The 27,657-nt window shown below is 45.1% G+C and overlaps 1 protein-coding gene across 1 annotated transcript in view; it reads left to right on the top strand.

Moving 5' to 3' along the window:
* The window catches only part of LOC135511141 (sodium/calcium exchanger 1-like), a 279,482-nt gene that overhangs the window by 204,499 nt on the left and 47,326 nt on the right, over positions 1-27,657 (top strand). The window contains exon 6 of the mRNA XM_064932715.1: positions 23,079-23,354. Within this exon, the coding sequence (XP_064788787.1) occupies positions 23,079-23,354 (276 nt within the window). The remainder of the gene's footprint in view (positions 1-23,078; positions 23,355-27,657) is intronic.

Genomic DNA, 27,657 nt, shown 5'->3' with positions numbered 1-27,657 from the left:
TTGCTAAGCATTCTGTGACACATAACTCTCCTGAGCTCCATATAAATGCAGCTGTGTTTAAACTGAACGATGAGGTGTGGTGTCGACTATATTGAAAAGCCAGCTTGACTGTGTCCGGTGGTCAGTTCCTTTGACAGTGATGGAATGGGATGCATGTAATGTGTACACTAGTATGTACTAGGTCTCAAACAAACTTGGCACTTCAGGTTGAGTGGCAATGGGTGTGTGTGTGTGTAACACACACACACCCATTGGCTAATGAGATTTCACACACTCACTTTTGATTTTCATCCTGGAGAGGAGAGGCCTATGTTAATTAATATTTAGTTATGCTACTTGTCAGCCCACCTGACTGCTGAGGTGTGGATAGAAGAGATGACACGGTCTCAATTAGTGACAGGGCATAGAAATAGTGTGATGCTTACACCCAGGTGGGCTGACCTGGGAACAGACCACCGCTCTGTAAGAGACAGAGCATGCTGGGAAGTGAAATGGCATACTGCTATTACAAGGTGTAATATTTGCTATCAGAGTTGTCAGAGATCATACAAGCCCTAATGTCTCTCTCTCTCTCTCTCCCTCTGTCTTTGCATCTCTCTCTCTCCCCCTCTCTCTCTCTCTCTCTCTCTCTCAATTCAATTCAAGGGCCTTTATTCGCATGGGAAACATGTGTTAACATTGCCAAAGCAATTTAGGTAGATAATATACAAAAGTGAAATAAACAATAAAAATGAACAGTAAACATTACACATACAGAAGTTTCAAAACAATAAAGACATTGCAAATGTCATATTATATATATACAGTGTTTTAACAATGTACAAATGGTTAAAGGGACATAAGATAAAATAAATAAGCATAAATATGGGTTGTATTTACAATGGTGTTTGTTCCTCACTGGTTGCCCTTTTCTTGTGGCAACAGGTCACAAATCTTGCTGCTGTGATGGCACACTGTGGAATTTCACCCAGTAGATATGGGAGTTTATCAAAATTGGATTTGTTTTTGAATTCTTTCTGGATCTGTGTAATCTGAGGGAAATATGTGTCTCTAATATGGTCATACATTGGACAGGAGGTTAGGAAGTGCAGCTCAGTTTCATTTTGTGGGCAGTGTGCATATAGCCTGTCTTCTCTTGAGAGCCAGGTCTGTCTACGGCGGCCTTTCTCAATAGCAAGGCTATGCTCACTAAATCTGTACATAGTCAAAGCTTTCCTTACGTTTGGGTCAGTCACAGTGGGACAGGTATTCTGCCACTGTGTACTCTCTGTTTAGGGCCAAATAGCATTCAAGTTTGCTGTTTGTTTGTTAATTCTTTCCAATGCGTCAAGTAATTATCTTTTTGTTTTCTCATGATTTGCTTGGGTCTAATTGTGCTGCTGTCCTGGGGCTCTGTGGGGTGTGTTTGTGTTTGTGAACAGAACCACAGGACCAGCTTGCTTAGGGGACTCCTCTCCAGGTTCATCTCTCTGTAGGTGATGGCTTTGTTATGGAAGGTTTGGGAATTGCTTCCTTTTAAGTGGTTGTAGAATTTAACAGCTCTTTTCTGGATTTTGATCATTAGTGGGTATCGGCCTAATTCTGCTCTGCATGCATTATTTGGTGTTCTACGCTGTACACGGAGGATATTTTTGCAGAATTCTGCATGCAGAGTCTCAATTTGGTGTTTGTCCCATTTTGTGAAGTCTTGGTTGGTGAGTGGACCCCAGACCTCACAACCGTAAAAGACAATGGGCTCTATGACTAATTCAAGTATTTTTTTGCCAGATCCTAATTGGTATGTTGAAATTTATGTTCCTTTTGATGGCATAGAATGCCCCTCTTGCCTTGTCTCTCAGATCGTTCACAGCTTTGTGGAAGTTACCTATGGCACTGATGTTTAGACCAAGGTATGTATAGTTTTTTATGTGCTCTAGGGCAACAGTGTCTAGATGGAATTTATATTTTTGGTCCTGGCAACTGGACCTTTTTTGGAACACCATTATTTTGGTCTTACTGAGATCTACTGTCAGGGCCCAGGTCTGACAGAATCTGTGCAGAAGATCTAGGTGCATACAGGAAGTAAGAGTGAGTCACTTCCTGTCCCAGTTGTTCCCAGGCCAGGCTGTTTTGAGGCCACAGCTTGGGTTCCCTGATAAACCCTGACATTAATTATGTAAAGCTTCTCTCTCCTCTACCTTGTCAACTGGATGAGGGCCTTCTTTATCATCCTAATGCTCCTTTTTCAGCAGGCACTTCTCTAGCCGGCTAGGGAGATGGGCTGTATTTATGCGTCTTCTCTGACCTCTACACAAGTAACACAATCTCAGTAAGGACCCTCATCTGGCAGCCATGCTCTCTTCAGCAGACTCCTTTCAGCACACTCATTAGCTCCCTAAAATGACCATCTTCATTCTGTAGTTCCTCTCTGACTGTTCTGCTTTTTAGTTCATCTGCCGTTAGTTAAAATTGTATTTGTCACATGCTTTGTACAGTGAAATGCATACTTACGGTCCCTTCCCACCAATGCAGAGAGAAAAAGAATGTAAAGATAATAACACAAGGAATAAGTACACAATGAGTAATGATAACTTGTACCAGTGCCGGGTTGATGAGCAGGGGTACGAGGTAATTGAGGTAGATATGTACATATAGGTAGGGGTAAAGTGACTAGGCAACAGGACATATAGCAAACAGTAGCAATAGCAGAGAGAATATGCTATGACTTGGGTGGCTGGAGACTTTGACATTTTTTGGGCCTTCCTCTGACATCGCCTGATGTAGAGGTCCTGGATGGCAGGGAGATAGGCCCCGGTGATGAATTGGGTCGTACGCACTATCCTCTGTAGCGCCTTGCGGTCGTCAGATGCCAAGCAATTACCATACCAAGCGTGATGCAGCCAGTCAAGATGCTCTCAATGGTGCAGCTGTAGAACTTTTTGAGGATTTGAGGGCCCATGCCAAATCTAGTCCATGATCAGCTTCTTTGTATTGTTGATGTTGATGGAAAGGTTGTTGTCCTGGCACCACACTGCCAGGTCACTAACTTCCTCCCTATAGGCCGTTGCATCGTCGTCAGTGATCAGACCTACCACTGCCATGTCGTCAGCAAACTTAGTGATGGTGTTGGAGTTGTGCGCGGCCACATAGTCGTGGGTGAACAGGGAATACAGGAGGGTACTAAGCACTCACCGCTGAGGGGCCCCTGTGTTGACGGTCAGCGTGGCAGAGATGTTGTTGCCTACGCTTACCACCTGGGTGCGGCCCGTCAGGAAATCTAGGATCCAGTTGCAGAGAGAGGTGTTCAGTCCCACAGTCCTGAGCTTAGTGATGAGTTTGGAGGGCACTATGTTGTTGAACGCTGAGCTGTAGTCAATGAACAGCATTCTCACATACAGTACCAGTCAAAAGTTTGGACTCATTCAGGGGTTTTGCTTCATTTAAAAAAAAAACTTTTCTACAATGTAGAATAATAGTGAAGACATCAAAACTATTGTAAAGTGGCTGTTCCACTGGATGTCAGAAGGTGAATTCACCAATTTGTAAGTCGCTCTGGATAAGAGCGTCTGCTAAATGACTTAAATGTAAATGTTAAATGTATAAAATAACACATATGGAGTCATGTAGTAACCAAAAAAGTGTTAAACAAATCAAATATATTTGAGATTCTTCAAAGTAGCCACCCTTCGCCTTGATGACAGCTCTGCACAATCTTGGCATTCTCTCAACCAGCTTCACCTGTAATGCTTTCCCAACCGTCTTGAAGGAGTTGCCACATATGCTGAGCACTTGTTGGCTGCTTTTCCTTCACTCTGCAGTCCAACCAATCCCAAACCATCTCAATTGGGTTGAGGTCGGGTGATTGTGGAGGCATTCACTCCATCACTCTGCTTCTTGGTCAAATAGCCCTTACACAGCCTGGAGGTGTGTTGGGTCATTGTCCTGTTAAAAAACAAATGATAGTCCCACTAAGCACAAACCAGAAGGGATGGCGGATCGCTGCAAAATGCTGTGGTAGCCATGCTGGTTAAGTGTGCCTTGAATTCTAAATAAATCACAGACAGTGTCACCAGCAAAGCACCCCCACACCATCACACCTCCTCCTCTATGCTTCACGGTGCGAACCACACATGCGTAGATCATCTGTTCACCAACTCTGCATCTCACAAAGACACAGCAGTTGGAACCAATAGTCTCAAATTTGGACTCATCAGAACAAAGGACAGATTTACACCGGTCTAATGTTCATTGCTCGTGTTTCTTGGCCCAAGCAAGTCTCTTCTTATTATTGGTGTCCTTTAGTAGTAGTTTCTTTGCAGTAATTCGGCCATGAAGGCCTGTTTTACACAGTTTCCTCTGAAAAGTTGATGTTGTGATGTGTCTGTTACTTGAACTCCGTGAAGCATTTATTTGGGCTGCAATTTCTGAGGCGGGTAACTCTAATGAACGTATCCTCTGCAGCAGAGGTAACTCTGGTTCTTCCTTTCCTGTGGCAGTCCTCATGAAATCCAGTTTCATCATAGCGCTTGATGGTTTTTATGACTGCACTTGAAGAAACTTTCAAACTTCTTGAAATGTTTCGCATTGGCTGACCTTCATGTCTTAAAGTAATGATGGACTGTCATTTCTCTTTGCTTGTTTGAGCTGTTTTTGCCATAATATGGACTTGGTCTTTTACCAAATAGGTATATCAACTGATTGGCTCAAACGCATTAAGAAGAAAAGAAATTCCACAAATGAACTTTTAACCTGTTAACTCTTGAAACTCCCCATCCCGGATCCGGGATTGTGACTAAGCCTCAGGCTCATTAGCATAACGCAACGTTAACGATTTCTGAAAATCGCAAATAAAATTAAAATAATGCGTTTGCTCTCAAGCTTAGCCTTTTCTTAACAACACTGTCATCTCAGATTTTCAAAATATGCTTTTGAACCATAGAAATTGACTAATTTGTGTAAGAGTATGCAAAGATAGCATAGCATTTTGTGTAGCATGTAGCACGCAACATTTTCACAAAAGCCAGATAACCAAATAAATAAAATCATTTACCTTTGAAGAGCTTCTGATGTTTTCAATGAGGAGACTCCCAGCCACATACCAAATGCGCAGTGTTTCCTGAAAGCGTCTGTGTGTAGGAGAAATCGTTCCGTTTTCTACATTGCGCCTGGCTACCGAAACGAACCGAAAATGCAGTCACCTACAACGTGAAACTTTTTCCGGATTAACTACATAATATCGACCGAAACATGGCAAACGTTGTTTGGAATCAATCCTCAAGGTGTTTTTTCACATATCTCTTCATTGACATGCAGTTCTTGGAAGCTTGCTTCTCTGTCTGTGCCCCATGGAAAAATACTGGCAGGTGACTTTTGCGCACCAATTTCGGCGCAGGACACCGGGCGGACACGTGGTAAATGTGGTCTCTTATGGTCAATCTTCCAATGATCTGCCTACAAATACGTCACAATGCTGCAGACACCTTGGGGAAACGACAGAAAGGGCAGACTCATTCCTCTTGCGTTCACAGCCATATAAGGAGATCATAAAAGACAGAGCCTCAAAAATCCTTGTCATTTCCTGGATGCCAAGTCATCTTGGTTTTGCCTGAAGCTCACGTTAAAGGGCACGCACAGAGAAGATATTTGTATTTCTGGACACGTCAGAGTGTTTTCTTTCGAACAGTAGCAATTATATGCATAGTCGAGCATCTTTTTGTGACAAAATATCGTGTTTAAAACGGGAACGTTTTTCTTCCAAAAATGAAATAGCGCCACCATAAGTGTAAGAGGTTAAGAGAGAATGCCAAGAATGTGCAAAGCTGTCATCAAGGCAAAGGGTGGCTACTTTGAAGCATCTCAAATATAAAATATATTTTGGTTACATATGTGTTATTTCATAGTTTTGATGTCTCCACTATTATTCTATAATGTAGAAATGCATTGTGTTCCCCTGCTTTTTAGTTCCACAGCCCACCCAAACTCTGGACTGGAGCTCTTCCTAACCCCCTGAGAGAGTTTAACACTGACCAACCCTTATCGTGTTCACGGTACAGGTTCCCCAAGGGCACCACCCCCCCCCCCCGCTCAACTCAAAAGGTGGCGCACAGAATGCAAAAATATTCTTAGAAATATTTAACCTCCACACATTAACAAGTCAGTCCAATAGCTCAAATGAAAGATAAACACCTTGTTCATCTACCCAGCGAGTCAGATTTCTAAAATGTTTTACGGTGAAAACATAGCACATATTTATGTCAAACCACCACAAAGACACAGACGATATACAGCCATTTTGTCGAACAAAAGATGCAATCACAAACGCAGGATTAAAAGAAAAATAATTCACTAACCTTTTGAAAATCTTCATCAGATGACAGTAATAGGACATGTTACACAGTACATTTATGTTTTTTTCAATAATATGCAATTTATATCCATAAATCTCCGTTTACATTGACGCCATGTTCAGAAAATCCTCAAAAATGTCCGGAGAAATTATAAATAGCTCCGCCAGATAACAGAAATACACATCATAAACTTTGACTAAATATACATGTTCTACATATAGTTAGAAAGATACATAGCTTCTTAATGCAACCGCTTTGTCACATTTATTTTTAGCGTTAAAGAAATTGCAATAATCTGAGGCGGCGCTCAGACGTAAGCAATATTTCTCCGCTATGTTGGAGTCAACAGAAATACAAAATTACAACATAAATATTCCCTTACCTTTGATGGTCTTCGATCAGAATGTAGTGGAAGGAGTCATACTTACCCAATACATCGTTTTGTTTGAAGTCGTGTGTCTTTGTATTAGCATATGCTACCACTTTCAGCTGAAATGCATCCAAAATGACTTCTGGTCCCGAACAGTTGCGCATCAAAACTTCAAAATTACATATTATATGTCGACTAAACTGGTCAAACTAAGTGCAGAATCAAGCTTTAGGATGTTATAAACGTACAAAACAATTGGCGATTCAACCGGACAAAAGCAATTCTTCTCAGACAATCTGGAACAGAGGAATGACTGTGTACAATTCGCGCCCTAACGCGCATGTATTTTCTCGCGACACCCACTCTTTTGCCTCCCAAAGGGTCAAAGCTCGCGGGATTTGCACAATTAAACGCTCTACTGAATGAGGACATCTAGTGGAAGACATAGAAAGTGTTTCCAGATCCATAGCTGGTTGGGAAGGCTGGGGGCGATGACGTCAAAGTTGGCCCAACTTTCATGTTTCCAAAACTAGTTTGGGAGATTGGCTGCCCTGTGATTTCTGCTATACTTACAGTATAGTTCTGAATTACTTACATAATTCAAACGGTTTTAGAAGCTTTAGAGTGTTTTCTATCCAATAATTATTATTATATGCATATATTAGCAATTTTGGACAGATTTTTTTTCAGTTTACTATGGGCACGCAATTCATCCAAAGGGGGCAGTATTGTCCCGAGCCTTAACAGGATTTATCCTCACCTGCCCTGTTCCGCCATTACCTGAACAGCCTATCAGAGAAGAGCATCCATCCGCTCCCTCGCCTATCAGAGGGGAGAGCACGGGCATGCTCGTTGGATAAACAGTGGATAAACCTCACCAACACCTCTGCGTCTGCCAGCTCGCAACAAAAGACCAACCTCCTGGGAATTTCTCCTACACATAGAGTCTTCTGGAGGGTTTTTTCCTTTTCTCTGTATTGGATCTTTGGGGGTGCCTGGGAGTTGTTTGGGGTCTGCTCAATGAGAGGGGTTGTTCCACTGAGAGGGTTTCCCATCACCCTGTTAACACAAGTCTATCAGCCTGTTAACGCATGGTGCTTCGCCAATCAATGGTGATACATTCAGTCTCTCTCCTCTCATTAGCATAGACTAGAGAAGCCTTTTGGATACGCACAGATTGTGATGGAAATTGATTATGTACCTGAACTGTGTGTAGCCTCTCTCTCAATATGCGTCCGTGGTGTAGTGGAGGGTAAACACATATTATGAATACTCACACATTATTACAAACCTATACACACAGTTGTTATGTACATTTTAGAATCTAAGAGTCCCCAGCTTGGCGTGATAAGAGTCATAGTGAACTGGGGATGTTGGATGATTAGGTGAGGGAGTCTTACAGTGTAGGCACTGCCTTCAGCCCCAGAGTCTGGGGCGCAACAGGACAGCTGCTAACAAAAACAGAAACCCAGATAGGGAGGATTAGAACAGAGAAGAGGGACAGCGAGTCAGTCAGATAGACAGTGTCCAAGGATGGAGAGTGAAAGAGTGAGACACTTGTGTATAGAAACATAATGAATGGAGATAAAATGAAGGCTGAAAGAGACTAAAATATTAAGAGAAAAAAAGACAGAGTAGGGTTGAGAAATACATTGCCAGCAATAGGGCACTATACAATCTGTTTCACATGAAACATTTAGTTGATTTCTTATTCAGATCAATACATTTTTGAATATTGTTGAATTCCGTTTTAATGTCTGGATTCCGTGATTCTGTCCACCTTCTCCTCAATTTTTATAGGGATTTTATAGGGATTGTACAGGGCCCTACAGAGAGGTGGAGAGAGTGAGAGAAAGGCACTTAAACTCATACTGCCATAATGGGTGCGTGTGTGTGTGTGTGCTTTTCGAACATGCTTACAGTTTTTCCCCAATTGTTAACACAAATTTGCTGAAACTACATCTCAGGTACTCAAAACTCTAAACTCTTAACATTAAACAGTTAGCCAATTTCGCCAAACATCTTGCAAAATGAAACACAGTAATCAAAATCATGTACTCCCTGCTCAAAATTAAACTCTGTATACATCAAATTAACCTAATTCAGTGACAACCGAGATCACACTAATGGGACATATTCAAAACACTGCTATCGGAACCTATTTCATTGTAAAGATTAAGATGTTGTTATACTGTATGTTGATTGTGTTTACTCAAACAAGAAAGGAACATAAATGCAAAAATTCTAGTTTTATAATTCAACATAACTCAATACATGTCAAACAGCATACTGTAAGTAAGCACACATACAGTAAAAATGCAAACATACAGTAAATATATTTTGCAGATGCAAAAGAAGAAAAAGAGTCCTATTTATACTACTGTACTGTATGTTAGATCAATTGTATGGAAGAAATAAATAAACAATCAAAACTAAATCATAAGTAAAGAAATAAATACTCCATTGAGAAATCAAAATCAGTCATGTCTGTTGTTTTGGTCTGGCCACAGATTTTCATCAACATCAGAGGTGATATTCTCCCTGGCCAGACAGCTGGGGGAATATCTTCTGGCATGATGCATCCACCTCTGACACAACTCTGCCGGGAAGTGTCACCACAGTGTCACCACAGGCCTCCTCCATTTGTATGTGTAGGCGCCTACTCCACCACTACCACATATCTACAGTACTAAATCCATAAGATGTTTTTTATCTGTTTTTTGAATCTAATTTTACTGCTTGCGTCAGTTACTTGATGTGGAATAGAGTTCTATGTAGTCATGGCTCTATGTAGTACCGTGCGTCCCCCATAGTCTGTTCTGGACTTGGGGACTGTGAAGAGACCTCTTGTGGCATGTCTTGTGGGGTATGCATGGGTGTTCGAGCTATGTGCCAGTAGTTTAGACAAACAGCTCGGTGCATTCAACAAGTCAATACCTCTCATAAATACGAGTAGTGATGAAGTCAACCTCTCCTCCACTTTGAGCCAGGAGAGATTGACATGCATAGTATTAATATGAACGCTCTGTGTTCATCCAAACGCCAGCCGTGCTGCTCTGTTCTGAGCCAATTGCAATTTTCCTAAGTCCTTTTTTGTGGCACCTGACCACACAACAGTAGTCAAGGTGCGACAAAACCAGGGCCTGTAGGACCTGCCTTGTTGATAGTGCTGTTAAGAAGGTAGAACCTAGGGCCTGTAGGACCTGCCTTGTTGATAGTGCTGTTAAGAAGGTAGAAACTAGGGTCTTTAGGACCTGCCTTGTTGATAGTGTTGTTAAGAAGGTAGAAACTAGGGCCTGTAGGACCTGCCTTGTTGATAGTGCTGTTAAAAAGGTAGAAACTAGGGCCTGTAGGACCTGCCTTGTTGATAGTGCTGTTAAGACGGTAGAAACTAGGGTCTGTAGGACCTGCCTTGAAGATAGTGCTGTTAAGAAGGTAGAAACTAGGGTCTGTAGGACCTGCCTTGTTGATAGTGCTGTTAAGAAGGTAGAAACTAGGGCCTGTAGGACCTTCCTTGTTTATAGTGCTGTTAAGAAGGTAGAAACTAGGGCCTGTAGGACCTGCCATGATGATAGTGCTGTTAAGAAGGTAGAAACTAGGGCCTGTATGACCTGCCTTGTTGATAGTGCTGTTAAGAAGGTAGAAACTAGGGCCTGTAGGACCTGCCTTGTTGATAGTGCTGTTAAGAAGGTAGAAACTAGGGCCTGTAGGACCTTCCTTGTTGATAGTGCTGTTAACCTGTTGATGCTCTGGGGGCACTATTTCATTTTTGGATGAAAAACGTTCCCGTTTTAAACAAGATATTTTGTCACAAAAAGATGCTCGACTATGCATATAATTGATAGCATTCGAAAGAAAACACTCTGACGTGTCCAGAACTACCAATATATTTTCTGTGCGTGCCCTAGAACATGAGCTTCAGGCAAAACCAAGATGAGATGGCATCCAGGAAATGAGCAGGATTTTTGAGGCTCTGTTTTCCATTGTCTCCTTATATGGCTGTGAATGCGAGAGGAATGAGCCTGCCCTTTCTGTCGTTTCCCCAAGGTGTCTGCAGCATTGTGACGTATTTGTAGGCAGATCATTGGAAGATTGACCATAAGAGACCACATTTACCACGTGTCCGCCCGGTGTCCTGCGCCGAAATTGGTGCGCAAAAGTCACCTGCCAGTATTTTTCCATGGGATACAGAGAGGAAAGCAAGCTTCCACGAACTGCATATCAATGAAGAGATATGTGAAAAAACACCTTGAGGATTGATTCCAAACAACGTTTGCCATGTTTCGGTCGATATTATGTAGTTAATCCGGAAAAAGTTTTACGTTGTAGGTGACTGAATTTTCGGTTCGTTTCGGTAGCCAGACGCAATGTAGAAAACGGAACGATTTCTCCTACACACAGACGCTTTCAGGAAAAACTGCGCATTTGGTATGTAACTGAGAGTCTCCTCATTGAAAACATCAGAAGCTCTTCAAAGGTAAATGATTTTATTTATTTGGTTATCTGGTTTTTGTGAAAATGTTGCGTGCTAAATGCTACTCAAAATGCTATGCTAGCTTTGCATACTCTTACACAATTTAGTCCATTTCTATGGTTCAAAAGCATATTTTGAAAATCTGAGATGACAGTGTTGTTAAGAAAAGGCTAAGCTTGAGAGCAGACGCATTATTTTCATTTTATTTGCGATTTTCAGAAATCGTTAACGTTGCGTTATGCTAATGAGCCTGAGGCTTTAGTCACAAACCCGGATCCGGGATGGGGAGTTTCAAGAAGTTAAGAAGGTAGAAACTAGGGTCTGTAGGACCTGCCTTGTTGATAGTGTTGTTAAGAAGGTAGAAACTAGGGCCTGTAGGACCTGCCATGTTGATGGTGCTGTTAAGAATGTAGAAACTAGGGCCTGTAGGACCTTCCTTCTTGATAGTGCTGTTAAAAAGGTAGAAACTTGGGCCTGTAGGACCTGCCTTGTTGATAGTGCTGTTAAGAAGGTAGAAACTAGGGCCTGTAGGACCTTCCTTGTTTATAGTGCTGTTAAGAAGGTAGAAACTAGGGCCTGTATGACCTTCCTGTCACGCCTTGTTCTTAGTATTTTGTGTTTTAGTTAATTAGTTGGTCAGGCCAGGGTGTGACATGGGTTTATGTTATTGTATTTCATTTTGGGGTTTTGTAGTTTTGGGATTGCGGCTGAGTAGGGGTGTTGCATAGTCTTGGCTGCCTGAGGCGGTTCTCAATCAGAGTCAGGTGATTCTCGTTGTCTCTGATTGGGAACCGTATTTAGGTAGCCTGGGTTTCACTTTGTATTTCGTGGGTGATTGTTCCTGTCTCTGTGTTAGTGTTCACCAGACAGGCTGTATAGGTTTTTTCACGTCCCGTTTGTTGTTTTTGTATTTATAAGTTATTTCATGTATCGTCATTTGTTTCATTAAAAACATGAGTAACCAACACGCTGCATTTCGGTCCGACTCTTTCGACAAACGAAGAACGCCGTTACAGAATCACCCACCACACACGGACCGAGCAGCGTGTCAACGGGCAGGAGCCACAGGAGAAGCAACAAAGGCAGCAACAGCGATCACAGGACTTCTGGAATTGGGAGGAGAAATTGTTCGGAGAAGGACCCTGGAATCAGCCTGGAGAATATCGCCGCCCCAAAGAAGAACTGGAGGCGGTGAGAGTTGAGAGGCGCCGGTATGAGGAGGCAGCGCGGCGACGCGGATGGAAGCCCGAGAGTCAGCCCCAAAAATTTCTTGGGGGGGGCTCAGGGAGAGTGTGGCAGAGTCAGGAGTCAGACCTGAGCTCACTCTCAATGTTTATCGTGAGGTGCCAAGGAGGAGACCAGAACCGGTGTTGGAGGTGAGCGAAGCAGAGACTGTGAAGGAGTTAATGGGGAAATTGGAGGAGAGAGAAATGAGGGAGTTGCTGTGTTGGTGCTTTTTGCATGGAATTCGCCCGACGGAACGTGTCAGGGATTTAATGGCACCTGGGTCAGCGCTCCATACTCGTCCTGAGGTGCGTGTTAGTCGGCTGGTGAAGTTGGTGCCAGCCTCACTCACCAGGCCTCCTGTGCACATCCCTAGCCTTGCACGTCCTGTGCCAACACTGCTCTCAAGATCTCCAGTGCGCCTTCACAGTCTAGCCCATCCTGTGCCACTTCCACACACCAGCCCTCCGGTGGCAGCTCCCCGCACCAGGCTTCCTGTGCGTGTCCTCGGCCCAGTACCACCAGTGCCAGCACCACGCATCAGGCCTACAGTGCGCCTCGCCTCTCCTGCGCTGCCGGAGCCTCCCGCCTGTTCAGTGCTGTCGAAGCCTTCCTCCTCTACAGCACTGCTGGAGTCTCCCGCCTGTTTAGCGCTGCCGGAGCCTTCCTCCTCTCCTGCACTGCCGGAGCCTCCTGCCTGTTTAGCGCTGCCATAGCCTTCCACCTCTACAGCGTTGCCGGAGTCTCCTGCCCGTTTAGTGCAGCCAGAGCTGCCAGTCTGCATGGAGCAGCCAGAGCTGCCAGTCTGCATGGAGCAGCCAGAGCTGCCAGTCTGCATGGAGCAGCCAGAGCTGCCAGTCTGCATGGAGCAGCCAGAGCTGCCAGTCTGCATGGAGCAGCCAGAGCTGCAAGTCTGCATGGAGCAGCCAGAGCTGCCAGTCTAAATGGAGCAGCTAGAGCTGTCAGTCTGCATGGAGCTGCCAGTCTGCAAGGAGTTACCAGTCTGCAAGGAGCTGCCAGTCTGCAAGGAGCTGCCAGTCTGCAAGGAGTTGCCAGTCTGCAAGGAGCTGCCAGTCTGCAAGGAGCCGCCAGTCTGCAAGGAGCCGCCAGTCTGCAAGGAGCCGCCAGTCTGCAAGGAGTTGCCAGTCTGCAAGGAGCTGCCAGTCTGCAAGGAGCTGCCAGTCTGCAAGGAGCCGCCAGTCTGCAAGGAGCCGCCAGTCTGCAAGGAGCTGCCAGAGCTGTTAGTCTGCATAGAGCAGCCAGAGCTATCAGTCTGCAAGAAGCCGCCAGAGCTGTGAGTCTGCATGGAGCAGCCAGAGCCGCCAGTCAGCATGAAGCAGCCAGAGCCGTCAGTCTGCCAGGATCCGCCAGTCAGCCAGACTCTTCCAGATCTGCCAGTCAGCCAGACTCTTCCAGATCTGCCAGTCAACCAGACTCTTCCAGATCTGCCAGTCAACCAGACTCTTCCAGATCTGCCAGTCAACCAGACTCTTCTCGATCTGCCAGTCAGCCAGACTCTTCCAGATCTGCTAGTCAGCCAGACTCTTCCAGATCTGCTAGTCATCCAGACTCTTCCAGATCCGCTAGTCAACCAGATTCTTCCAGATCTGCTAGTCAACCAGAATCTTCCAGATCCTCCAGCCAGCCAGGATCTACCGGAGCCTACTACCTGCCTGAGCTTCATCTCAGTACTGGGCTTCCTCTCAGTACTGGGCTTCCTCTCAGTGCTGGGCTTTCTCTCAATACTCGGCTGCCCCTCAGTTCCGGGCTGCCTCTCAGTCCCGAGCTGCCCCTCAGTCCCGAGCTGCCCCTCAGTCCCGAGCTTCCCCTCAGTCCCGAGCTTCCCCTCAGTCCCGAGCTGCTTCAGTCCCGAGCTGCCCCTCAGTCCCGAGCTGCCCCTCAGTGACGAGCTGCTCCTCAGTTCAGTGGGGTTCTGGGTGAGGACTATTAGGCCATGGTCGGCGGCGAGGGTGGATTATCCCAGGACGCGAAGGGGAGGAACTATGACGTTTATGAAGTGGGGTCCACGTCCCGAGCCGGAACCGCCACCATGGACAGACGCCCACCCGGACCCTCCCTATGGTTTTGAGGTGCGTCCGGGAGTCTGCACCTTAGGGGGGGGGGGTGTTCTGTCACGCCTTGGTCTTAGTATTTTGTGTTTTAGTTAATTAGTTGGTCAGGCCAGGGTGTGACATGGGTTTATGTTATTGTATTTCGTTTTGGGGTTTTGTAGTTTTGGGATTGCGGCTGAGTAGGGGTGTTGCATAGGCTTGGCTGCCTGAGGCTGTTCTCAATCAGAGTCAGGTGATTCTCGTCGTCTCTGATTGGGAACCGTATTTAGGTAGCCTGGGTTACACTTTGTATTTCGTGGGTGATTGTTCCTGTCTCTGTGTTAGTGTTCACCAGACAGGCTGTAAAGGTTTTTTCACGTTCAGTTTGTTGTTTTTGTATTTATAAGTTATTTCATGTATTGTCATTTGTTTCTTTAAAAACATGAGTAACCAACATGCTGCATTTCGGTCCGACTCTTTCGACCAACGAAGAACGCCGTTACACTTCCTTGTTGATAGTGCTGTTAAGAAGGTAGAAACTAGGGTCTGTAGGACCTGCCTTGTTGATAGTGTTGTTAAGAAGGAAGAAACTTGGGCCTGTAGGACCTGCCATGTGATGGTGCTGTTAAGAAGGTAAACACTAGGGCCTGTAGGACCTTCCTTCTTGATAGTGCTGTTAAAAAGGTAGAAACTAGGGCCTGTAGGACCTGCCTTGTTGATAGTGCTGTTAAGAAGGTAGAAACTAGGGCCTGTAGGACCTTCCTTGTTTATAGTGCTGTCAAGAAGGTAGAAACTAGGGTCTGTAGGACCTGCCTTGATAATAGTGCTGTTAAGAAGGTAGAAACTAGGGCCTGTATGACCTGCCTTGTTGATAGTGCTGTTAAGAAGGTAGAAACTAGGGCCTGTAGGACCTGCCTTGTTGATAGTGCTGTTAAGAAGGTAGAAACTAGGGCCTGTAGGACCTGCCTTGTTGATAGTGCTGTTAAGAAGGTAGAAACTAGGGCCTGTAGGACCTGCCTTGTTGATAGTGCTGTTAAGAAGGTAGAAACTAGGGCCTGTAGGACCTGTCTTGTTGATAGTGTTGTTAAGAAGGTAGAAACTTGGGCCTGTAGGACCTGCCTTGTTGACAGTGTTGTTAAGAAGGTAGAAACTAGGGCCTGTAGGACTTGCCTTGTTGATAGTGCTGTTAAGAAGGTAGACACTAGGGCCTGTAGGACCTTCCTTGTTTATAGTGCTGTTAAGAAGGTAGAAACTAGGCCCTGTAGGACCTTCCTTGTTGATAGTGCTGTTAAGAAGGTAGAAACTAGGGTCTGTAGGACCTTCCTTGTTTATAGTGCTGTTAAGAAGGTAGAAACTAGGGTCTGTAGGACCTGCCTTGTTGATAGTGTTGTTAAGAAGGAAGAAACTTGGGCCTGTAGGACCTGCCATGTTGATGGTGCTGTTAAGAAGGTAAACACTAGGGCCTGTAGGACCTTCCTTCTTGATAGTGCTGTTAAAAAGGTAGAAACTAGGGCCTGTAGGACCTGCCTTGTTGATAATGCTGTTAAGAAGGTAGAAACTAGGGCCTGTAGGACCCTCCTTGTTTATAGTGCTGTCAAGAAGGTAGAAACTAGGGTCTGTAGGACCTGCCTTGATAATAGTGCTGTTAAGAAGGTAGAAACTAGGGCCTGTAGGACCTGCCTTGTTGATAGTGCTGTTAAGAAGGTAGAAACTAGGGCCTGTAGGACCTGCCTTGTTGATAGTGCTGTTAAGAAGGTAGAAACTAGTGCCTGTAGGACCTGCCTTGTTGATAGTGCTGTTAAGAAGGTAGAAACTAGGGCCTGTAGGACCTGTCTTGTTGATAGTGTTGTTAAGAAGGTAGAAACTTGGGCCTGTAGGACCTGCCTTGTTGACAGTGTTGTTAAGAAGGTAGAAACTAGGGCCTGTAGGACTTGCCTTGTTGGTAGTGCTGTTAAGAAGGTAGACACTAGGGCCTGTAGGACCTTCCTTGTTTATAGTGCTGTTAAGAAGGTAGAAACTAGGCCCTGTAGGACCTGCCTTGTTGATAGTGCTGTTAAGAAGGTAGAAACTAGGGCCTGTAGGACCTTCCTTGTTTATAGTGCTGTTAAGAAGGTAGAAACTAGGGTCTGTATGACCTGCCTTGTTGATAGTGCTGTTAAGAAGGTAGAAACTAGGGTCTGTAGGACCTGCCTTGTTGATAGTGTTGTTAAGAAGGTAGAAACTAGGGCCTGTAGGACCTGCCTTGTTGATAGTGCTGTTAAGAAGGTAGAACCTAGGCCCTGTAGGACCTGCCTTGTTGATAGTGCTGTTAAGAAGGTAGAAACTAGGGCCTGTAGGACCTTCCTTGTTTATAGTGCTGTTAAGAAGGTAGAAACTAGGGTCTGTATGACCTGCCTTGTTGATAGTGCTGTTAAGAATGTAGAAACTAGGGTCTGTAGGACCTGCCTTGTTGATAGTGTTGTTAAGAAGGTAGAAACTAGGGCCTGTAGGACCTGCCTTGTTGATAGTGCTGTTGAGAAGGTAGAAACTAGGGCCTGTAGGACCTGCCTTGTTGATAGTGCTGTTAAGAAGGTAGAAACTAGTGCCTGTAGGACCTGCCTTGTTGATAGTGCTGTTAAGAAGGTAGAAACTAGGGCCTGTAGGACCTGCCTTGTTGATAGTGCTGTTAAGAAGGTAGAAACTAGTGCCTGTAGGACCTGCCTTGTTGATAGTGCTGTTAAGAAGGTAGAAACTAGGGCCTGTAGGACCTGCCTTGTTTTGTAACAGTATTTTTATTGGAATTTCACTATTTTCACCCATATTAAGAGATACAATAACAGAGACAAAGCACTCAGAAAAGCACCCACTTACACATATCTACGCGCACATATATACACATACATATACATACACACACATACAGTGCCTTGCAAAAGTATTCGGCCCCCTTGAACTTTGCGACCTTTTGCCACATTTCAGGCTTCAAACATAAAGATATAAAACTGTATTTTTTGTGAAGAATTAACAACAAGTGGGACACAATCATGAAGTGGAACGACATTTATTGGATATTTCAAACTTTTTTAACAAATCAAAAACTGAAAAATTGGGCGTGCAAAATTATTCAGCCCCCTTAAGTTAATACTTTGTAGCGCCACCTTTTGCTGCGATTACAGCTGTAAGTCGCTTGGGGTTTGTCTCTATCAGTTTTGCACATCAAGAGACTGAAATTTTTTCCCATTCCTCCTTGCAAAACAGCTCGAGCTCAGTGAGGTTGGATGGAGAGCATTTGTGAACAGCAGTTTTCAGTTCTTTCCACAGATTCTCGATTGGATTCAGGTCTGGACTTTGACTTGGCCATTCTAACACCTGGATATGTTTATTTTTGAACCATTCCATTGTAGATTTTGCTTTATGTTTTGGATGATTGTCTTGTTGGAAGACCATCTTCCCTGTCCCTGCTGAAGAAAAGCAGGCCCAAACCATGATGCTGCCACCACCATGTTTGACAGTGGGGATGGTGTGTTCAGGGTGATGAGCTGTGTTGCTTTTATGCCAAACATAACGCTTTGCATTGTTGCCAAAAAGTTCAATTTTGGTTTCATCTGACCAGAGCACCTTCTTCCACATGTTTGGTGTGTCTCCCAGGTGGCTTGTGGCAAACTTTAAACAACACTTTTTATGGATATCGTTAAGAAATGGCTTTCTTCTTGCCACTCTTCCATAAAGGCCAGATTTGTGCAATATACGACTGATTGTTGTCCTATGGACAGAGTCTCCCACCTCAGCTGTAGATCTCTGCAGTTCATCCAGAGTGATCATGGGCCTCTGGGCTGCATCTCTGATCAGTCTTCTCCTTGTATGAGCTGAAAGTTTAGAGGGACGGCCAGGTCTTGGTAGATTTGCAGTGGTCTGATACTCCTTCCATGTCAATATTATCACTTGCACAGTGCTCCTTGGGATGTTTAAAGCTTGGGAAATCTTTTTGTATCCAAATCCGGCTTTAAACTTCTTCACAAAGTTCAAAAGGGCCGAATACTTTCGCAAGGCACTGTATCTCAGCCTGAGCTATAGCGGCTATTACTTTAGCAAGAAAAATAATAAAGATACGAATATTACTGAGCCTAAGTACGTGAGGACTCACACCACTGTTTCATGATCAGATTCAACCAAAAATAAACAAAGTTATCCAATGCTGTGGATGTGCAGCTTAAAGTTATTTACCCGAGAGAGTCAACAAACACAGCAGCCTCTTCAGGTGTGTAGAGCTTTTTAGGTGATCCGTTGACCATAATCTTCAATGTGGCCGGGTACAACAGTGCGTAGTCCATCTTCATTCTCCTGAGTCGAGCCTTCACCTCATCAAACGCTTTGCGTCTTCGTACAACCGCAGTGGAATAATCATTGAAGAATGAGACCTTTGGACCTTTACGTTGACTACCATCAGAGCCGATGTTTCTAGCCGCGTCCATGACGCGCTGCTTGTCGGTGAAGTTATGGAACTTTATAACCACCGGCCATGGGCGCTGATTGGGACCGGGTATCGGTGCTTGAGAGCGATGGGCTCTGTCCAGCTTCACCCGACCAGCCTTAGTGTCCATTTGTAGGTAGCCAGGGATCCATTCCTCAAAGAATTTTACTGAACGTGTCCCTTCAGAATTTTCCGGGAGTCCCACAACACGAATATTGCATCTGCGTCCTCAATTATCCAAGTCGTCAATGTGCTCCGCCATTTCGCGCACCTGTTTCTCAAGTGCTTTTATCTTAGCGTCCATAGATTTAGTTGAAGTTTCCACTGCAGCAATTCTTCCTTCCGCCTCAACAACACGTTTCACAACCCTCTGTAGTTCAGCTGAATGTCTGCTATTGCTTCCAAGACCGTTCTTATCTTAGCATCGATCACTTTAGTAATGTTATCAGTCATCTTTTGAATCACCAGGTCCATTATGCCTGGATCTACAATGGTGTTAGCTTCGCTAACGTTAGCTAGCTCCTCATGCACATCCACAGGGGTGGTGGTTTTGGTCGACTTCTTAGTAGTTCTATTGGGCATGTTGTCGGATATTTTTGCCAAATAGCCGTCAAGACTCATTATTTGGTAACTTATTTAGCCAATTATACCACTTTTTCAAGCTAGGAGATTAATGTAAAAATATACATTTTCGAATGCCACGAGAGCTCGCTGAAACACCGTGTTCTCTCTACGGCGCCATTTTGTCCCCCGGACCTGCCTTGTTGATAGTGTTGTTAAGAAGGTAGAGTAGTACTTTATTATGGACATACTTCTCCCCATCTTAGCTACTGTTGTATTGTATCAACTTACTTGTACATATTCGTACTGTTTATCCTTCACTCTTTGGAAATTCCTTCATCCAGAGATGGTGTTTCTTAAGGATGCGGACTGTGGTTGATAAGCTCACTCTGATGTTATGGAAGATGGCAGGGTTTTCAATCATCTGTTGTTGGATTTCCCGCAGTTTTATGGCATTTTTTTCAGCTACCATTTGCACAATGGGAGCCTCCTTTTAGTCTGTAAATAGACACGTTCTGCCAACGTGGTGGTCATCTTTCAGTTCTACAAAAACAAAATTGCATACAGTACAGTAAACACTACCTCTATCTCCACCTCCACTACCTCCACCTGTACTCCACCTCTACCTTCACCTCTACCTCCACCTGTACCCCCACCTCCACCTCCACCTCTACCTCCACCTGTACCCCCACCTCCAACTCTACCTGTAGCCCCACCTCCACCTCTACCTGTACCTCCACCTCCACCTCTACCTGTACCCCCACCCCCACCTCCACCTCTACCTGTACCCCCACCTCTACCTGTACCCCCACCTCTACCTCCACCTCTACCTCCACCTGTATGTATCCCCACCTCCACCTTTACCTCTACCTGTACCCCCACCTCCACCTCTACCTGTACCCCCACCTCCACCTGTACCCCCACCTCTACCTCCACCTGCACCTCTACCTCCACCTGTACCCTCACCTCCACCTGTACCCTCACCTCTACCTCCACCTCTACCTCCATCTCTACCTCTACCTCCACCTGTACCCTCACCTCTACCCCCACCTCTACCTCCAGCTCTACCTCTACCTGTACCCCCACCTCCACCTCTACCTGTACCCCCACCTCCACCTGTACCCCCACCTCTACCTCCACCTGCACCTCTACCTCCACCTGTACCCTCACCTCCACCTGTACCCTCACCTCTACCTCCACCTCTACCTCCATCTCTACCTCTACCTCCACCTGTACCCTCACCTCTACCCCCACCCCCACCTCCAACTCTACCTGTAGCCCCACCTCCACCTCTACCTGTACCTCCACCTCCACCTGTACCCCCACCCCCACCTCCACCTCTACCTGTACCCCCACCTCTACCTGTACCCCCACCTCTACCTCCACCTCTACCTCCACCTGTATGTATCCCCACCTCCACCTTTACCTCTACCTGTACCCCCACCTCCACCTCTACCTGTACCCCCACCTCCACCTGTACCCCCACCTCTACCTCCACCTGCACCTCTACCTCCACCTGTACCCCACCTTCACCTGTACCCCCACCTCTACCTCCACCTGTACCCCCACCTCTACCTCTACGTCCACCTGTACCCCCACCTCTACCTCCACCTGTACCCCAATCTCTACCTCCACCTCTACCTCCACCTGTACCTCCATCTCCACCTCTACCTCCACCTCCACCTCTACGTCCACCTGTACGCCCACCTCTACCTCCACCTCTACCTCGTCCTGTACCTCTACCTCGACCTATACCCCCACCTCTACCTCCACCTGTAACCCCACCTCTACCTCCAACTGTACCCCCATCTCTACCTCCACCTCTACCTCTACCTGTACCCCCAACTCTACCTCCACCTCTACCTCCACCTGTACCCCCACCTCTACCTCCACCTCTACCCCCATCTCTACCTCCACCTGTACCCCCATCTCTACCTCCACCTCTACCTCTACCTGTACCCCCACCTCTACCTCCACCTGTACCCCCATCTCTACCTCCACCTCTACCTCTACCTGTACCCCCACCTCTACCTCCACCTGTACCCCCACCTCTACCTCCACCTGTACCCCCACCTCTACCTCCACCTGTACCCCCACCTCACCTCCACTTGTACCCCCACCTCTATGTACCTACACCTGTACCCACATTTCTACCTCCACCTCTCCCTCTCTCTGCCAAGTTTGCTTCCATTGTTATTGAAATACAATAGTACTCATCTGTGGTCTTTTTATCCATACCAAAGATCTGATTGCAAAGTGAATTTAGTGTTCGCTTTTCATTTGCACACAATATATTTTAGTGGGGTGGGAGGTGTAATGTTAAATTGGTTATGATTGGTTTGGGACTGGGACTGTCCTAGTGGGAGATTCAAATGTAACCCCAGGTTTGTGGGATAAAGGGGATGGAGACAGGGTGGTAGAGAGGGGTCAGGGTGGAAAAAATACATTCTCTTCTCCAGCTGCAGACAGGAATGAAGGGAGATCATGGGAGAAAGAGAATAAGAGATGAGTGTAAGGGGTTATGTCAGGGATTGTGTGTGTTTGTGTGTTTGTGTGTGTGTGTGTGTGTGTGTGTGTGTGTGTGTGTGTGTGTGTGTGTGTGTGTGTGTGTGTGTGTGTGTGTGTGTGTGTGTGTGTGTGTGTGTGTGTGTGTGTGTGTGTGTGTGTGTGTGTGTGTGTGTGTGCTAGGCATTTTTTTGTGTCTTACGCTTACCTTGTTAAAAAACGGGACGGAAAATTGCTCTTGACATTTCCGAGATGAATGGCGTTGTGCAACGTGTCTGCCCTTTTGCAATGCATCACTATGTGAACATGTCCAAATGTCTAATTTGGTCTCTTGAGATTGTGGTTCAGGCCATTTAACGATGCAATAACGATAGTCAAATGCCAGATGAATATTGTATGTCTAGAAAGATGTGTGTTTCTGTATGAGTGTGTGTTTGTGTTTATCTACAGCTGTGCCAATGTGTCTAGAGGACAGTCTGTGATGTGAATGGCTGACATGCTGTCAGTAAGCCTAGGGCTTTGGTAGACATACAGTAGTTAGGCCCGTACACTACACAAACTACAGACAACACACACACTACCCACACACAGCCATAACTATTTTTTTTTTATTGTTTGTATGTGGTTCTATTTTACATTTATTTTACATCTTTGTCTATCAGTGTATCGGTGTCTTGTTACTTGTTATGTTTTGTGTTTTCTGTGGACCTCAGTAAGAGTAGCTGCTGCTTCTGCAAAAGCTAATGGGGATCTGAATAAACCAATAAAAACAACAATAGGAACTCACACACATACAAGTATGTTGATAATCAGGAATACTGTGGGGACACACACAGAGATTATGTGTACCTGTTGGAGGGGATTGGCTCCAGTCTGAGACCTCATCCCGTGATTACACTCTGACAAATGAGCTCTGATGTTATGAGGCAAACCATCATCACAAATCACATCACTTTGCTCCCTTATTTCACAAAATATTGGAAGTTAATTCAAGTCTGGTTTTCAGTAAATGTTTGAGGAATATCATTCTTTATTTTTCATAAACTCATCATAATCTCAACCTTTCAGATCCCAGATCTTTCTCCTCATCCCCCTCTCCCCTCTCTCTCTCGGCCAGGTGAGGATGACGAGGATGAAGAATGCGGCGAGGAGAAGCTGCCGTCCTGCTTCGACTACGTCATGCACTTCCTCACCGTCTTCTGGAAGGTTCTGTTTGCGTTCGTGCCCCCAACAGACTACTGGAATGGCTGGGCCTGCTTCGTGGTGTCCATCTGCATGATCGGCCTGCTTACAGCCTTCATCGGGGACCTGGCCTCCCACTTCGGCTGCACTGTGGGCCTCAAGGACTCTGTCACCGCCGTGGTGTTCGTTGCGCTGGGGACCTCTGTGCCAGGTAATATTATATACTTACACTGGTGTTTACGCTGCGTTTACTTGCTGTGTAATAGTCATGGTAGCATTCCTTTTACGGAGGACATCAGATGTACTACTACAGTATGTGATGATTGTGGTAACGCTTTTCCTAAACATGTCTTCTGGATTTACTCTCTCCTAACACTTTAAGTGTGTTCAGTGATTACCTCTTCCATTTTCCATTTACACTGCTTATACCCATGCTAGATTGTGTTTACATGTGTACATGACATTTTAGTAATTTGCTGATGCTCTATTCCTGAGCAGCTAAACATATCTGTATACAAGTGAGGGGGTTGAACAAGAGTCTATATACACATGTTAGAGCAGCTCAACCCCTCACAGCTACCTTGGTATCAACTGCACAGTGCTGTGATGAATATTAAGACTAAGTGTGTATGTGTTAAGTGGTGAGGTACCAGAAGTGGTGAGGTACCAGAAGGGTTAGCGGTGAGGTACCAGAAGGGTTAGCGGTGAGGTACCAGAAGGGTTAGTGGTGAGGTACCAGAAGGGATAGCGGTGAGGTACCAGAAGGGTTAGCGGTGGGGTACCAGAAGGGTTAGTCGTGAGGTACCAGAAGGGTTAGTGGTGAGGTACCAGAAGGGTTAGCGGTGAGGTACCAGAAGGGTTAGTGGTGGGTTACCAGAAGGGTTAGTGGTGAGGTACCAGAAGGGTTAGTGGTAAGGTACCAGAAGGGTTAGTGGTGAGGTACCAGAAGGGTTAGTGGTGAGGTACCAGAAGTGTTAGCAGTGAGGTACCAGAAGTGTTAGTGGTGAGGTACCAGAAGGGTAAGTGGTGAGGTACCAGAAGGGTTAGTGGTGGGGTACCAGAAGGGTTAGCGGTGAGGTACCAGAAGGGTTAGCGGTGAGGTACCAGAAGGGTTAGTGGTGAGGTACCAGAAGGGTTAGTGGTGAAGTACCAGAAGGGTTAGTGGTGAGGTACCAGAAGGGTTAGTGGTGAGGTACCAGAAGGGTTAGCGGTGAGGTACCAGAAGGGTTAGCGGTGAGGTACCAGAAGGGTTAGTGGTGAGGTACCAGAAGGGTTAGTGGTGAGGTACCAGAAGATGTGTGTCTTTAGAGGCAGAACAAGGGCAGTGATTCAGATGTGGAGTCACACACACACACACACACACTGCTCTTTGCAGTTTGGACTGCAGCAGCAGCCTGGGTGTGACTGCATGTTTCTCCATGAGTTTCACACTATGTACAGAGCACACACACACACATAGCTCGATAGCTTTCAACTGGGCCTGTTACAGTACTTAGCTAATTAGCACCCAGTCCATGTAGTAGACACTGAGCCGCTTCACATACCTGCTGACCGGCCATGCACTGTAACTTACTCAGGGCTCAGGGCTGGGTTCACCGCTCTGCACTACTTTAACCCTCACTAGTACCGTTAACCCCATTTCACTAGCAATAAGGACTGGCAGCAAAAAGGTGTAGAGAAATAATACAAGCAGTCAATAGTCATTGTCTGTCATTCTGTGTGTTTCCACAAAGTGTGTCTGTAACTTTCAGAGTACACACATGACTGTATGGTGTACTCCCAGGTGTATGTAGTTGCCTCCTAAACACATTTTAACACTGTCTCCCCGTGCTCACACAAACACACACACACATCACTGCGCTGCTCCATGTTAATTAGCCTGGAGTAATTGTTCATGGGACTCAGGTGTGTTTTGTGTTCCGCCCTATAGTGTTCAGTGGCATGAGTGTGATACATGACACTACACACGAGTGTAAACAATATAACGAGGGGGTTTAACTAGCATTAGCCGCCAAAGTGCTGTGCTGTTGTGCTGCGTAAAAGGACAAAACACCTCCCACCCCACTCTAATTATAGTCAATATAACAACACCCCCCCCGCCCGCACCACTGTAATTATAGACAATTTAACAACACACCTCCCGCCCCACTGTAATTATAGTCAATATAACAACACACCTCCCACCCCACTGTAATTATAGTCAATATAACACCCCGCCCCCCTGAAATTATAGTCAATATAGCGGCACACCGCAGACACACTGTAATTATCGTCAATATAATAACACACCGCCCACCACACTGTAATTATAGTCAATTTAACAACACCCCCCCCCCCCCCCGCCCCACTGTAATTATTTTCAATATAACAACACACCTCCCGCCCCACTGTAATTATAGTCAATATAACAACACACCTTCCGCCCCACTGTAATTATAGTCAATTTAACAACACCCCCTGCCCCACTGTAATTATTTTCAATATAACAACACACCTTCCGCCCCAATGTAATTATAGTCAATATAACAACACACCTTCCGCCCCACTGTAATTTTAGGCAATATAACAACACACCTCCCGCCCCACTGTAATTATAGTCAATTTAACAACACACCTCCCGCCCCACTGTAATTATAGTCAATATAACAACACACCTCCCACCTCACTGTAATTATAGTCAATTTAACAACACACCTCCTACCTCACTGTAATTATAGTCAATTTAACAACACACCTCCCACCTCACTGTAATTATAGTCAATATAACAACACACCTCCCACCTCACTGTAATTATAGTCAATTTAACAACACACCTCCCACCCCACTGTAATTATAGTCAATTTAACAACACACCTCCCACCTCACTGTAATTATAGTCAATATAACAACACAACTCCCATCTCACTGTAATTATAGTCAATTTAACAACACACCTCCCACCCCACTGTAATTATAGTCAATTTAACAACACACCTCCCACCTCACTGTAATTATAGTCAATATAACAACACACCTCCCACCTCACTGTAATTATAGTCAATTTAACAACACACCTCCCACCTCACTGTAATTATAGTCAATATAACAACACACCTCCCACCTCACTGTAATTATAGTAAATATAACAACACACCTCCCGCCCCACTGTAATTATAGTCAATTTAACAACACACCTCCCGCCCCACTGTAATTATTTTCAATATAACAACACACCTCCCGCCCCACTCTAATTATATTCAATATAACAACACACCTTCCACCCCAGTGTAATTATAGTCAATATAACAACAAACCTCCAGCCCCACTGTAATTTTATGCAATATAACAACACACCTTCCGCCCCAATGTAATTATAGTCAATATAACAACACACCTTCCGCCCCACTGTAATTTTAGGCAATATAACAACACACCTCCCGCCCCACTGTAATTATAGTCAATTTAACAACACACCTCCCGCCCCACTGTAATTATAGTCAATATAACAACACACCTTACGCCCCACTGTAATTATAGTCAATATAACAACACACCTCCAGCCCCACTGTAATTATAGTCAATATAACAACACACCTCCCGCCCCACTGTAATTATAGTCAATATAACAACACTCTTCCCGCCCCACTGTAATTTTAGGCAGTATAACAACACACTTCCAGCCCCACTGTAATTTTAGGCAATATAACAACACTCCTCCCGCCCCACTGTAATTATAGTCCATATAACAATACACGCCTCTGTAATTATAGTCAATATAACAACACACCTCCCTCCCTACTCTAATTATAGTCAATATAACATCACACCTCCCGCCCCACTGTAATTATAGGCAATATAACAACACACCTCCATCCCCACTGTAATTATAGTCAATATAACATTACACCCCCACCCCACTGTAATTATAGTCAATATAACAACACACCTTCCGCCCCAATGTAATTCTAGTCAATATAACAACACACCTCCCGCCCCACTGTAATTATAGTCAATATAACAACACACCTCCAGCCCCACTGTAATTTTAGTCAATATAACAACATACCTCCCGCCCCACTGTAATTATAGTCAATATAACAACACTCCTCCCGCCCCACTGTAATTATAGTCAATATAACAACACACCTCCCGCCCCACTCTAATTATAGTCAATATAACAACACACCTCCCGCCTCACTGTAATTATAGTCAATATAACAACACACCTCCCACCCCACTCTAATTATAGTCAATATAACAACACCCCCCCGCCCCACTATAATTATAGTCAATTTAACAACACACCTCCCGCCCCACTGTAATTATAGTCAATATAACAACACACCTCCCACCCCACTGTAATTATAGTCAATATAACACCCCGCCCCCCTGAAATTATAGTCAATATAGCGGCACACCGCAGACACACTGTAATTATCGTCAATATAATAACACACCGCCCACCACACTGTAATTATAGTCAATTTAACAACACCCCCCCCGCCCCACTGTAATTATTTTCAATATAACAACA

The sequence above is a fragment of the Oncorhynchus masou genome, chromosome 23, assembly GCF_036934945.1.
Source record: "Oncorhynchus masou masou isolate Uvic2021 chromosome 23, UVic_Omas_1.1, whole genome shotgun sequence".
NCBI classification, from domain to species: domain Eukaryota; kingdom Metazoa; phylum Chordata; class Actinopteri; order Salmoniformes; family Salmonidae; genus Oncorhynchus; species Oncorhynchus masou.
Note: the sequence above shows the minus strand (reverse complement) of the source record. Positions and strands in the feature narration are given on the sequence as shown.